The sequence below is a fragment of the Pundamilia nyererei genome, unplaced genomic scaffold (assembly GCF_000239375.1).
Source record: "Pundamilia nyererei isolate P.nyererei 1_Seehausen unplaced genomic scaffold, PunNye1.0 scaffold00072, whole genome shotgun sequence".
Taxonomy (NCBI): Eukaryota; Metazoa; Chordata; class Actinopteri; order Cichliformes; family Cichlidae; genus Pundamilia; species Pundamilia nyererei.
The window spans coordinates 1,931,736-1,946,167 of NW_005187473.1; the positions used below are offsets into that span (position 1 = coordinate 1,931,736).

At 42.1% G+C, this 14,432-nt stretch overlaps 1 protein-coding gene across 1 annotated transcript in view; it reads left to right on the forward strand.

Annotated features, from left to right (window-relative positions):
* Positions 1–3,581: 3,581 nt before the first annotated feature.
* col24a1 (collagen type XXIV alpha 1 chain) overlaps positions 3,582–14,432 on the forward strand; it is an 84,451-nt gene continuing 73,600 nt past the window's right edge. Inside the window, exons 1-2 of the mRNA XM_005737025.2 lie at positions 3,582–4,202; positions 11,067–11,134. Of these exons, the coding sequence (XP_005737082.1) occupies positions 4,150–4,202; positions 11,067–11,134 (121 nt within the window). The 5' untranslated portion in view covers positions 3,582–4,149. The remainder of the gene's footprint in view (positions 4,203–11,066; positions 11,135–14,432) is intronic.

A 14,432-nucleotide genomic window follows, 5' to 3' on the forward strand; every position in this document is an offset into this window, starting at 1 on the left:
ATGTAAATGCCTGGGGTTTTTAAAAGCTGACAAACACGCTTGTTTTTTGTGGGCTTGGTTGACTTCTGCTCAGCGTCTGCAAAACTAATTGCACACAGGCAAACCCATGATGCTGGCACACAATCAGAAATGAGAAACGACCACTTTCTGGCGCTTTCTTTACATTGAAGACATGAATAAAGTATGTGCACCCTCCATAAATGATTAAAGGCCTCGTGAGTGTTTTGTAAATTAAAAATGATCCCTTCACATAGAGTTCAGACGAACCATCAAGTCGCCAGGCATTGTTTCAAGAGTTTGCACCTTAAAATCTGCCTATAGTCCCTACATGAGCTTACCACTAAATTAAAAGCTGCACATGACGCTGCACCTCCCTGCACAGTATGTGTGTATATATGCGTGTGTGTGTGTTCCTTCTTTAGCCCCTGCACACTCTTACACTTCCTCCCTGCCCAAACACCCCCTTCACCCTGGACTCCCCTGGCCCCTTTCTCACTGCTTTCCCGTGATCTCTTAAGCACTACAAACCACCTCACTGAATACAATCTCTCTCTCTCACACACACACACACATGCACACTCGTACATGGAACATTGTTTCCACTATCAACTGCTCTGTATTTCACCATCTGTTACGCACTCCCCCAGCTGTTGCCCACACTCTCCTTGCTCGGCAAAATAACAGCTCTACGAGCCGATGACACGCACACAGGACAGAAATTACACAGGGCCGTGTCTGCTAATTAGAGACAGAAGCCAGTTTAGCATCTTGTCAGTCTGCAGGTAGAGTCTGCTGTCAGACTGGTCGCCCTCCTCCCAGTTAAATTCATGGCAAACTGATGAGCCCTTTACCTAATGAGGCACACTTAACCAACCGTGTCTGGATCATTATGTTGAGAAGAATGTGCTTACAGTGGCCTCTCAAAAGCACATCTTTATTGAGCCTAATGGCTGCTTACGTTTTTGCTCTACGCTCTACCAAACCACAGAGATTTTGCCGTCGTATTTTTCCTCTTTAACCACCCATGGTTGACTCTGGGCTTAGAATCATTCGTGAGGCCGAAGGTTTTTCACGCTCCTCACGTTTCCAAGCTGGTGTGTTACTATAAAATGTTCAAACCTTAAAGACAATACGCTCTCAGAGCAGCAGAATATGTGATTTGGATCCTGGCCTTCCAAGGGGAAGTTCTGGAAATGAAATCATTGACAAGACATGAGCACGCAGGTAGGGATAGTCCATGCAGCTTCTGGGAGCGGTGCCAGCAACAGTGCTGCGTCCAAAAGACTCCAAATACCATGCTGCCAGCATATGCAAAATGTATTTTTTAAAATAAAACATGAAAAGCTGTGATTTTTTTAATAAGTTCATTTGAATTGACACGTGCAATCTGTGCATTAATACTTGATCGTTGTCTGTAACCACACACTGCTGTGATGACGATCCAGCCTGGCCTTTTGTGCGCTTCCAAGAAAGTGAAAAGTGTTTGAGAGCACTGGTCTAAACACTAACTGGTCATTTTATTGGATAAGTTATTAAACTGTAGGAGGGGAACACTTGTTTTGAGGGTGGGGGCAGGGGTTCTTCATGTACGCTCGTCTACATCTGCCCGTTCCTCAGGAGAAAGACAAGCGAGTGTGAATCTGACTCACTCATTCGGGCCTAACACTTTGGTGCTCAGCACACAGCGGATTGATTACTGCACATCTGCACATGTAAAGGGGAAAAAAATATGCAATTCATCTTAAAAAGTGTGCTGCAAAGCGCTCTGCATGCAAGTGAAGATATTTTATGGTAAATAATTCTGGTATTATAATAAAAGATTTTAAAGGACCGCTGACACTCACAGCAAGGCGGGCTCTAAATCTGTGATTTTATCAAGGTTTTATTAACAACCCGTGACAGAGTTTGAACCTTTTCCTGCCAGTCAACAAGCTCAAGCAGCCCTGTGCTACAACATTATCATGAAGTTTATTTCTTCAACACGTTGATTCATAACCTTCTTGGAAAAGCAGCACCTCTGAACCTTTCTCTGGAAGTTGAGAGGAAGTGAAACATCTGGATAGAGCATCACTACCCGAAGATGCTGAGTAATAGCAATGCCAGAGAGAGACTCCATCCCGTGTGGGCTTCCTCCTCCTCACACTGTCTTTGATGAAGAAGGGGGACAGCGAGTAGACTCACTGCTGCAGGCACACATCCGCAGCACAAAGGGCCTCAGACACCTTGTTTACAGGAATCACAAAATCCTTATGAAAGTCGTCGTTTGCACTGGTTGGTGGGCTCTCTTGGAGTTTTCATGCCACTTTGACCTCTCTTACCTTGCTCCGTGTTTGGGCATTCTAACTGCTCACTGTCACTGCTGTTTAACTGTCTTCAGGTTAAAAAACCCTGTGTTCTCCACCTGGAATTAGAGGCAGGAAAAGCTCCGTGTCTCCCAGGCCCCTAAACTGCAAACCATATGGACTCAATCCCGGTCCAGGCTGATCTGAGGATGCAGACATCTAGAGGAGGATGCCATGGCATGTGGCGGGGAGGGGGTCGTGACAGAGCTCTTCTTGTCCAAGGTTATTGGGTTAGTCTGAGTGGGAAATGGTGGAAGTGAGTTGGAGCTCGTTTGTTTGGAAAAATCGACGGTTGAGATGAGGAAACGGTGTCATTTTCAAGGAGAACTCTGTGCAGCGTTAGGACAGGGAAACCGCAAAACAAAGGAGCATTTTTGGTGCCGGAACAAATGTGTCATTATAAACACTGCTGGAGTTTATACACCTAATAAATCTGTGCTTGTGTAAATCTCGGGAGAAGGAGCAGACGCAAAATCAAAAGCCCTCAGACTATATGGCATGCTACCTAAGCTCATAAACCACATTCACATCTAACAGTCTAACTCTCTCGCTGAATCATAGCGTTTTGTTTTGTTTTATGAGAGTGCATTATTCACTACATCAAAATTCTTTTTTTCATCATTTGTTTAATCCTGTGCTACAGTCACGAGGTAGTCAAGTCTTTATATATACAGCACACTGTGAGCACGCTACAGCATATTTTCACTTTTCCAGCCAATGCCCAATTTCAGTTTAATGGTCAATGTATAAAAGATAAAGGTTAATTACTTAAATTGAACTAGTGGATTTAAGATACTGCATGCTATTTGTTTTAGTAGTATTGTGATCATTATTTCATTGATACTGGCTTTCTACTTTGATTATTGGATGTGTGATGTATGTTCAGAAACGGGCGACCATAATAATCCCATTTTCTCTGACGATTTCCTTATGAATGTGCATCAAGTGCACTTACAACTAACTCAAGCTCACTTATTCTGCCATGTAAAGTTAGTGATACTATTAGAGCCGCTTCAAAATTAAGCTCTTTTTAAAACTCAGCTTGTCATATATGTCAAGTAAAGTAATTGCATAACATTTTGAACTGATGCCATCTGATGTTTTCTGTTTTACGTCATTATTTTTTGTGTTGGTTTGCGTATGTCTATGATTTACAATTTTTACGTGCATTTTATAACGTTTTATAACTAAACATATTGAAAACGTGCAGGGTAGTGCAGCACTCAAACTCCACTCAAAGAGTGACTGAAGGGCTCAAGCCAAAACTCCGTCCGTGATGTCACGAGTCAGTAACCGGTGAAATCCAACACCACCAGCTGGTAGGATGGGGTTGTGATGGGCTGAGTACGGGTTCCCCTCGCATCAGTGCAAGTCAAGGCACATAGCAGAAGCCACCGCCTGGAGGCAAAGACGCATGGAACTGAATCTGCTGTGTTGGAGACCAAGAAGAAGTCGAGTGCTAATTCTGAGAGCAGTCAAGTTTACACTGGTGCATACCGACTCGCTGCACTGCAAGTCCTTCTCTCCCCCCTATGCAACTGTTGCGCGTCTCCACTTTGGATAGAAGTAGCTTGATCACTGCGCGCCGCAGAGCGCAAAGGAACTGAGGCTTTGGTTTTGAAAGAGTTTGGAGAGACCTCTCCTCAGGACTGCAGCAGCTACGATGAGGAAACTCTGAGGTGGCAGTTATCTCCGTCCGCTTTATGCTTCCTTTGGCTCTTACCAAAGGTTAGCCCATGTGCAGGTATCCCCTTGAGTGTGATTCTGTTTTCACCCAGATCTCTGCTGCCTGGACAAATGCATACAAATGCATTTAGGAGCTCAACGGACAAGGAGTGGACACGTTTCCGCGGCAGCAACGTAAGTGGTCATTTGGTTAAGTACTCTGCAGATGTCAGACTATCTATGCGCTGAAGCTGTTTCCGGAACAGGTTTTCGCTTGATATGGCAACTGGGAGACTTATTTCTGTTCAGGTTCTTTGGCGTGTTTCCCTGACAGGGCGCCAGTTGACCAAACAAGTTTCAGCAGCTGAGCTGCACGATTGTGGCACCAAAACGTGGCACAAACTATTCAGAATTTTAGAAAGTTTAAGCACGAGACGACTGAGCTCTGCTGTAGTTTTTCTCTTTTTAGGATGTCTTCAGCTCGATCCGTTTGACCTGTTTGTTCTGCATATTAGCTTCACTCTAGCTGTGCACGGACTGCTGCTGTTAAGCTTTACCATCCCCATCTGATACCTGTACTTTTCCACACACCCATGCATTTTAGCTTTGGAAGTTGGCTTTGATCCCACCATGTGAACATGCAGTCTAGGATCTGCTACAATATCATCTTTTTATTTGGCACCCACTCACACAGCTCCAGTAAGCTGAAGAATAAACAGTAAACCATGGAGAAAGGGGATGAATGAGGCTGTCTTGTAAGTAATAATGCTTATTCTGCAAGTGATAAATTAGAAGAAGCACAGAAGCAAATGTGAAGGACCCAAGAGGAGCAAATGTGTCCATCTCTGTAAACGTGTTAAGGCTTTAGATGAACACCCTTAAACCCTAAACATTCCTCATGGGAGTGTGCATTATTGACATCTAGCATGCAGGTCTTGTTGTCCTGCTACATTCAGCTGGGGTCTGTGGAACATCAGAAATGTGCACTTCTTGAAAGAAAGAGTACTTCACAGGAAAAGCATTATCTTCTATCAGAAGTGAGTCCAAGTTGCCTGTACTCTATTATGAATCTCTTCCAGATATGATCTAAAAACAAAATCTGAGATCACAAGACATTCTGTTATTCTCTGCTGATAGCGGTTGCTTGATGTAAAGCAAAGTAGAGTTGAAACCCTATAAGAGATCCTTTTTTTTGTCCTTGGTAGTGAATATGAGAGCCTTATGGGGAAAACTGAGGTGACTGGGGATAAATGTGGCCTCCCTTGAATTCACAGACAAGAGTTAGTGTGTATGCATCAGTGGTTAACTGGCTCCTGAGCTCCAGACAATCACCCACTGTTGCAGGCATTGCTGTTCTATTGCTGCCAGTGCTAGAACTATAACACTGCAGAAACACAACCACTCACATACACTCTGGCTGAGAGTGCATGCTGACTCCTCAGCAGGTTGGTACCTCCAGGTGGTTGATAATGTGAGCAGAAGTTTGCTATTGTCAGGTCAACGAGGCAGAAGGACAAAAAAGCAGAGAATATAAAGGGTTTTTCTGCCAGCACATTATTTGTCTTTTTACAGAAGTTTATGAACATTTTTGCAAATGGTACAAATTTCAGTCCATTGTTAAGAAATACAGAAAAACATCAGCAAGAATTCATACAGGAAGTGAAGTGCTTTCATTTGAAAACGTTAATTGTTCTGTAGTTTTACCCAGTTATTATGTTTTTCAGTGTACCACATGTCTACTGTGCCTCTGAGTGCATGAGGGATACTAAGTTTTACTGTCACTACATAAAGTACAAACTGTGTAGCTCCCTATGAGGCTACCCTAGTACATGTTACATTCTGTAGAAGCATTATAGGGCAATGCTTCTACAGAAAAGCCTTCCTGTATAAGTTGTAGTGGACTGCATGATAGGATAAGTCATGTCAAACTTTGCTTTCAATATAACTGGATAACAACAATACCAAAGTTCCCAACATCTAATGGTATTTAGCAGCTACTTATGTTTATCTGCAATGGAGCTAAGCAGACTCTAATTTGTGGTGCTCAAATCTGAGATAATTTATGAACCCTTATAGACACAACAATTTAACAGCCTGTGATAGACAGGCAACCTGTGCAGGGTGTATGCTGCCGCTCATCCAGTGTCAGCTTAGATGTGCTCCAGTCCCAAACCAAGCACAAGAAGTTAGGAAAATGGACAGATTGACAGGAAAGCCTTTACAAAAACAATGTCCTGGCTCATCTGGGTAATCGGCAGAGCTCACTATAAATGCCTTTAATAAGACTTCCACGTCCCACAGCTCAGGTTACCCTTTTTGAATTATTCTGTGCTACAATCACAGCCTCTCCACCTTCGTCCTGGAGTGTACTCACCTTCCCCAAATCACCGGCTGCAGGGATTTTGGCCTGTCGGTGTGAGTGAGTGTATTTAACCCTCCTAACATCTGAAGGTTTCTCTGCAACAGGGAAAGGGCAAATAAATAAAAGCCAGTGGAAGTTTACTCACGGGCCTTTGTCTGCTCACTGTTTTGTGAACTCAGTCAATCTTTACACTGGTCTGCTGTGACCTCTTGACTCCGAGTACCATTGGAGTGAGCTGACAAATGTTAGCCATGCTCATTAGAGGAGAGACATGGCACGCTCCTTATAGAAGAGTCCACTTAGATTCATGATGGCTTGGAATCATTGGTGGCTTGGAACAGTTAGGAAATCATTATCATTTCTAGCCTTTGCAAACGCTCCACTATTAGACAGTTCAATCCTGGAAACCTGCTGATTTGTTAATCATTTTTGCTGATGGCTATTTGGAGAGAGGACAACAAGCCTGCTTAGTTATACCAGAGTGAAGTTAATATGATAAGGGTACAGGTACTGAAGCTGTAACCCAGCCAGCGGGAACACTCTTTGGCAGTAGATCAGTGACTTCATGGTGTCCAGGAATGTTTTTTGTTGAGATTGAAAAGCAAAACATGCAGGAACAGAACACCTGATTTGCAAGAAAGTGATGCACTCATTTGGAAACATTTCAACTGGTTTATACTGTAACATGCTGGGTGATGCTGGGTCTTAACAGATCCTCGGGGCACTGCGTCATTTTATGTGTTATATCTGCTATGACATCCATGGCATTTTTAGACTGGGCTCAGCTAAGTCACACAACAGTAGAGGTTAGGTAAACGCTCCAAGGTCATGCTCTATAAACCTCAATCTTCTGAATAATGACTCCTCCAAGGAGTGCCAAAAGAGCTTCAGCAAACTTCAGGGGTTATGAAAAGTGGGACGGGTGAGTCAGGGTTAGTCTCATCAGGTTTGTTTAGATTGTCCTATTCAGAGCACCTTTTTTGCCCAAAGCGAAGTCAAACACAGCAGCTTTTGGATTTTTCACACCAACGCACCTCAACAGCAGTTTTAGTGCTTCCAGTTTCTTGGAGATCCTCTAGAAGTTTCATTTCAGAGCTGTGTGTGTAGATTAACAGCTTTGCATGCTTCGCTGTTACTTACTGATTTGGTAAATTAGACGTGTAAACAATGAACCGTGAAAGCCGCTGCTCACCTCCTGACTGACATTAATGATGAATGTTTAAAAAAAAGGGAAAAAAAAAAAGATTCCAGTTCCTTATGAGACTATAAACAGAAGTGTAATAGGTTTGCTTCTATTTGCCAAGCGTAATTGAGCTTTTTGCCTCTCCATTTGACTCTCAGCCTTCTCCCCAGTTGAATGAACCATTGTTAGGGATCCAAGCTAATTTTGAAGGGGAGAAAGGAAAGATCTGGTACTGCTGGAATGATTCATTGCAGAGTGGAGCTTTAAGTTGTGATTATTTATAGTCTTGACATGACACCCACTCCCCACATAGTGGTATTTCCCTTCGTCAACAGAGCACTGTTTGGGGAGCTTTGTCTTGCTTTCAGGGGTCTTTTCCATTAACTGCTAGGACGGGGAAACGTGCCATAGCGGTACTGTCACATATAAGGGAATTCACCTCTGATGAAAGATTGGATGTAGTCTGTTTTTCTTATTAGTCGGATACATCCCTTCCATTCTGTTTGCATGTCACAATAAAGGTTAAAGCACCAAACCAAGGTTCAGCAAGTGGGGAAATGGTCACCAGTTGTTTCTAAAAATGTGATGAAGCGATAGCCTGAACGTGCTCAGTGACAGAGCCTCAGAGATGCTTTAAATAGCCACGAACAAGAGACTGTGGGACAGACAGCAGGACAAAAAAAATGTCTGAATCAGCGTCACATGGATCCACACACTCTAAAAAGGAACGTTAAGTGATTTATTTGGTTTTTTCCCCTCTATCTTTGGTCTACTTTTAAAAGCTGCCAATGTCTAAACAGAACCAGCTACTCGTTGCCCTTATAAATGTCACTGTAATCCTCTCACAGTAGATGAATGACTGTATTCATATGTCTCCCCCCCCAACTTGTTTTTTTGTAACTTTTTCCGACTTTGGGAATACGTCTGCGTTACCAGCTGTGGAATGTCGCACCACATTCTCAATGGGGAACAGGTGACACACTCATTCACGGTGTCTCTACTTAAAGGCAGCCCTTTCCTTTTCTGTTCTTCCCTTGTTGTCTTTTTAATCTTCCCCCTCTTTTCTGCTTTCGATTATATTTTATTACTCAGTTCTGCAGGGCAAATATGGCTTCCCGTCTGGGAGTTGGGGTGGGGGGTGGGGGCTCTCTGTCAGAAAGTGACTCACACTGGGTTAATCTCATGCTCACAGGCCACCAAAAAGACTTGTTTGTAAGGCGCCTGTCATGCTGCTTGAGGCCGTCAGTCCCTGCAGGATTAAGGTGTGACAGCAACCTTTGACTGATGGCGCCCTGCATATTAAAATAGCAGGACTACTGTCTCTTGTACTTTGTACAGCCACCACACTGTGTCAGTGTCAGAGAAAAATATGACACCAGTTGCCAGAACAAGTTGTATAAGCAGCTGTTACTGTTTTCAGGGCTGCTGATGTGATTTGGTTTGAATGTCCAGCTTTACTGTAGATCAGTGGTTCTGAAACTGCGAGGAGCAGGGCCAATGCAGGCGGGACGACCAGGTGAAAAATGTTGAATGAATATGACTTCATGAGGGGATAAATAAGCAAACAGTGATATTGTGCTGGAGCTTTATTTAAGTTGGATTCTTGTTTTTATCGATGACTGAAGGAGCGTATTCCAGAAAACCTTGATGATAATGTCCTGTGAAGTATTTTGTTTGCGTTGCCTTTAAATCAAACCTTCACTAAAACTGGAGTTACTGCTTCTTCTTTTCTGTCTTCTTTTTAAGCCGCTTCTTCTTATACTTTTTATACTTTTTTCCCCCAGCTTTACTGGTGACAGTGTTAGCAAATGTTACCTTACCTTAGATTGTAAGACTTTATAACACATGTTCGACTGCCTGATCTGTAGTTCTGGACATTTCTAGACACATCAATGTATATGCACCCTATCTGCATTTTAGTGGACATTATTACTGGACAAGCTAAAGTTAACGTGAACAAATTTACCTAATTTGCACGACATTTTTGCACAATTTTGGGTAGGAAGGTTTTACAGTGATGCTGAGGACCGGCTGTTCTGTGTTGTCTGCTGTCCTTCCTCTGTAGCTGTCTGGTGGGGAGTGCCATCTAGAGGTGGGGGTCAGTGAGGGTCAAGAGCGGAGTTATGTGACTCTTGTGCAGCAAAGTGACAACATGCAGTATGATTAATATATAACTTACTGTTTCATAAGCCTGTTATAGAATGGAACATATTTTAGTATTGGTAGCTTTTCAGGATATTTAAGGTTTTTGGTAGAGGAGATCCAACTTGAAAAAGATGAAAAGGGAGGAGCAACTCCTGTGTGAATGTTGGCTGGGGCATTTGCCTCTTTATGGTCCTTGCTTTGCCATAAAAAGCATCAAATTGTTATTAACCATGTGCCTTGGAGATCAAATCCATCATTGTCTGGAAACGATAAAACACGATGCTCAAATATTCTTTTCATCGCTTTTCACTACGTCTTCAGGCATAAAAATGTCAAAGTGGAACGGCTTTTGAAACGGAGCAGTCACATTGTCTTTTAAGGGGCTCCAGCTTTCGTTTTTACTTGTTTCGACTAGTGATATCTACTCAGTATCATCTACCACAGGAGAGGATGAATATGTTTTCTTGTGAATGAATCATTTATCTGATGAATCTCTTGATTGTTTAGTGTAAACGAAAGGATTCATGTAAAAGCAGACCTTTATCAGCTAATTACTTGACAAGGACTCATTTAATTCTCCTTATCTGGCTGTCTGTTACCTCTCCAGTAGCACTTTTGCTGTCTCGTTGCTCTCTCCTTCTTCTCTTCTTTCTCACCAAGCAGTATCAGATTATGTAAAGTGTTTCTTAAACTGTGGCAGCTCACATACTGGGGTGTTTTGGAAGCTGAGCATTGACTATATTGCTTCAGTAAAGTCCTGCTTTGTGTACTTTTATTATAAATTTAAAGACTATTGCAACATAATAGTATTCAGTTTAATTCGGTTTTAGTTATATAGTACCATACAACAACAACAACAACACTCACTTTAAGGTGCTTCATTTTGTAAGGTAATAATACAGAGAAAACCCCAGAAGTTAGGTGACCCGCTATGAGCAAACACTTGGTGACAGCGGGAAGGAAAAACTCCCTTTTAGCAGGAAGAACCCTATGATAGAACCAGGCTCAGGGAGAGGTGTCGATCTGCAGTGGGGGTGAATGGATGAAGACAAGGCAGAAGACGCACTGTGGAAGAGAGTCAGAGATTAATAATAACTAGCGATTAAATGCAAAGTGCTGTATAAACACAGAGAGGTGAATTAAGAAGAAACACTCTGTATGATGGTAAGTCCCAAGTAGCCTCGGCCTATCGCAGCATATCTAAGGGAGAGTTCAGGGTCGCCTGATCACCTTAACTATAAGCATTCACAGCCATGCTAATTACAAATGGCCATGCTCCGCTGTTAGCATCAGACTGTATGTTTAAAAAGTGTCAGAGAGACAAACCCAACAACTAGTCATGAAACTGATCTTTGTTTTGTCCGTCTAGGTGGAACTTTCTCCTGCTCCTGTCAGTATGCTCAGCAGCACTCTCTGGAGAAGATTACGCAGCTCAAGGTAAGCAACAGAACACTTATGCATAACTAAAAGTCAGCATTTTTTTTTTTATATGAAAGCATTTTATTAGATGCCCCCCCCCCCTTTGTCACTAGGACATGTGACTCACTGACATTTGTCATATAGACAATATAAAAGCTCCTGTCTGTACCCCACTCTAATCAATAACAGAAAAGTGATGCTATGTAACTCTTGCTGGGGCCCTATTGAAGCCGATCAGGTGTGAGCCAGGTTATTCACATTAAGTGAGTGGGGTGTCTGCTATTTATTGCATTCATGGCTTGTCAGTGACTCTGTTTTAACATTAGCCTCCTGTTACCTGACATAAAAACCTCCTGACTGAGATTTCAAATAAATTCCATGTTATATGGTGTGGAGATTTTAATTCTTGGGAGAACACTGACATCATATTGGTACTTGGTGATGGCAGGTAGCCGGGTATATTTGGTCCTAAAACTAAAATGTTAAATCAAGACAGCATGCTACATATTGCATTGTGAGTTTAAAGTCATTAAGTACAAAACAAAACACAACAACTCAAATATAAACTTTTATTTCAATGTAGGCTAGACACAGAATCAGCAGTGATTAGCACTCGCTAAGCAATTGACATTGCTGGATCCCCCCATTCAGTGCAGCAGCCCCAGTTCCTGATCGCAACTAGCTGGATAAAGAGTTGTTGAATCTTTTTATGGCTTGCACAATAATAGTCAAAGAAGAAGTCCAGCAGCAGCTGCAGAAATGGGACCAAAATGCTAAAGAACAGAGGCAAGACAGAATGACAGAAACAGGAAATAAATACAAAATATATAAACTGACACACAGCTGTTAAGAAAAAAGATTTTTCTTCCTATAGCCTTGAGGCGACAGTTGTGATGAATTGGTGCTATATAAATAAAATCAATTTGAATTGAACTGTTACTCAGAAAAATGTAAGTATCGTCAATAAATGAGCCATATACAAACCGATATATGAGAACCGATATATACATATGCAAACTTTGGCGTCATTCTTCTCCTATTAACATATTTTTAAATGAAAAGAAACACGGTTACTATCAGAACACATAGACTAGGATTACATGCGTTTTTAAGTAGCGTATCTTTACATTTACACCGTAAGCATATCTTTCCTGGAAAAGTTAGAAGCTAAGATGAAATAAAACCACTGGAAGTGGCTTAAATGTACATCAAACTACTCATTCTTGTAATGCTTCCAGTAATTACATCAGCTGATGCCACAAACTCTTTAGGGATCCTAAAGAACTCGTTAACTGGGATCCTTCAGAACGGTTCCTACAGAACTCCTCTAATGTTTACGATGCCTTGTTCATAATACAGCTCAACCACATCACACCCTATTTCTGCTTTTATCTTGGAGCACATACAGCACATATAGGAACAGCAAGTGCACACAGGAATTCCTCTTTAGCTGCTCTTCTGATCACTTTTAACCTTCTTCCTTAACATGCCCGCTCTTGCTCTCAGGGCCATGGCATGCATTTAAAAGCAGCATAAATAACCGTTGTATCTTTGTTTCCTCCCTCTCTGTTTTTTCCCCTCCTGCTACATTTCTGACTCAGTGCTCGCATCTCTATGGTCCATCAATGACAATACTAAATACACCCATAATGTAAAGTACATGGCAGAAATGCACATACAATGCGAAGAGGAAATCTTAGCTTGGCATGTTTTGGCAGCTGTGCCTCACCTGGTCAGGTGTTGGGGGTGAAGTGATATTCATCTTTATTTTTAAACAGAGCAACAATGATGAGAAGAATTGGAGGTGAGAAGAGCTGAAGTTAGAAGGTGATCATAGATAGAGTTGTTATTTTTGCTGGGCTCTGCTCTATCAGTGGATCTACATTGATTTGGGATCTTTTAACTATAATCTCATCTCTCACCCTGAGTCTGACTTTCTTGAAAGAGTAAAGTCTTGTTGAATTAGGCACTGAAGCAATAATATAAAAATATGTCATATCCTGGGGTCTGTTCCACTATTGCAGTATTGTCTTATCTAAGGCTGACCTCATGATGAGTCCTCACATAGACTGTTTATGTGCCTTGTCTACTGCCTCTTGCAGTGTCCCTCCCCTTATGCCATCATGCAACGCCATGTCCCCACGTATCATGGGTGATACGTGATGGCCCGCTCCAAGTAGAATCAATCCATCATAATGAGGGGAGGAGGAATGAACAGACAGCGCAAGAGCACCTTGTCTTAACGTATGAGACAGATTAATTGGGATCTCGTCTGACGTTACCTCAGGCAGTGAATGTGGAGGACATCACAGTGAGCGCTCAGATCTTCTGCAGACAGATACTCCTCCTATCAGAGCTGCATGACTAAAAATGCTGTGAAAGCACATTGTCTTTATCTCTGTAGTCTTCTTTTCTTTACCTCTGCTCTGGCACCCAAACAGTATGACAGAAATGGGTTTCATCTGCTTCTTAGAATGAGGTAAATACAAGCTGAGATAAACGACAGCACATGTATATGAAACAAAATTAAAAATTAAGTACACCCTGTGATTCAGGAGCTCAGTCTCATATCAGTGTGGAGGAACGTTGGCCCGACCTTGTTTACAATGTTGCTTCAGTTCCTTGTTTATTCTCTTTTATGGTCCCATCATAACATTGATTTTTTTCTTTTTCAGCCATTCTGTAGTAGATTTGTTGCTCTGCCTTTATTCTGTTGCACGACATAGTGTGAGGCAATATTGGGTTGTTAGGCAGTTGGCCTGCATTGGGCTCTAGAGTTCATGGTTGACTAAAAGAACAAGACAAGAACTTCATGGAAATCGAGGTTCCTGAACGTTCTTGTTTAGTTTTGGTAAATTAAGCACAAATCATCACCCTTACACAAGTTTGTGCTGATATGCTGTGTTTGGTTCACACCAAATGTGGTACTGTGCGTTAAGGCCAAAAGACATTGGTCCAGAAGTCTTGCGTTTTGTTCAGATGAAACTTTGGTTTTTAACGGGAAGACATTTTCTCCTTGAAACCATTCCAAGCGAGCCATATTTCTTCAGTCTTTTTCAAATTGTATTGTCATAAACTGTAAAATTTAACACACTAACCGAGGTCTATATACTTTCTCTGTGCATTGCACAGACTGACCTCCAGGAGTATTTATCCACTCCTGGGAAGATGGATTCCACACATTTGTTTGAAAATTACCTCAAGACCCTTCCCAGAATGATGCGCAGCAACAATTACTGACATATATTTTTAAAATGTTTGGCTATTTGGTCGCGGAACACTGGACCAGCTCTTTATCCTCTCCAGGATACTTGAG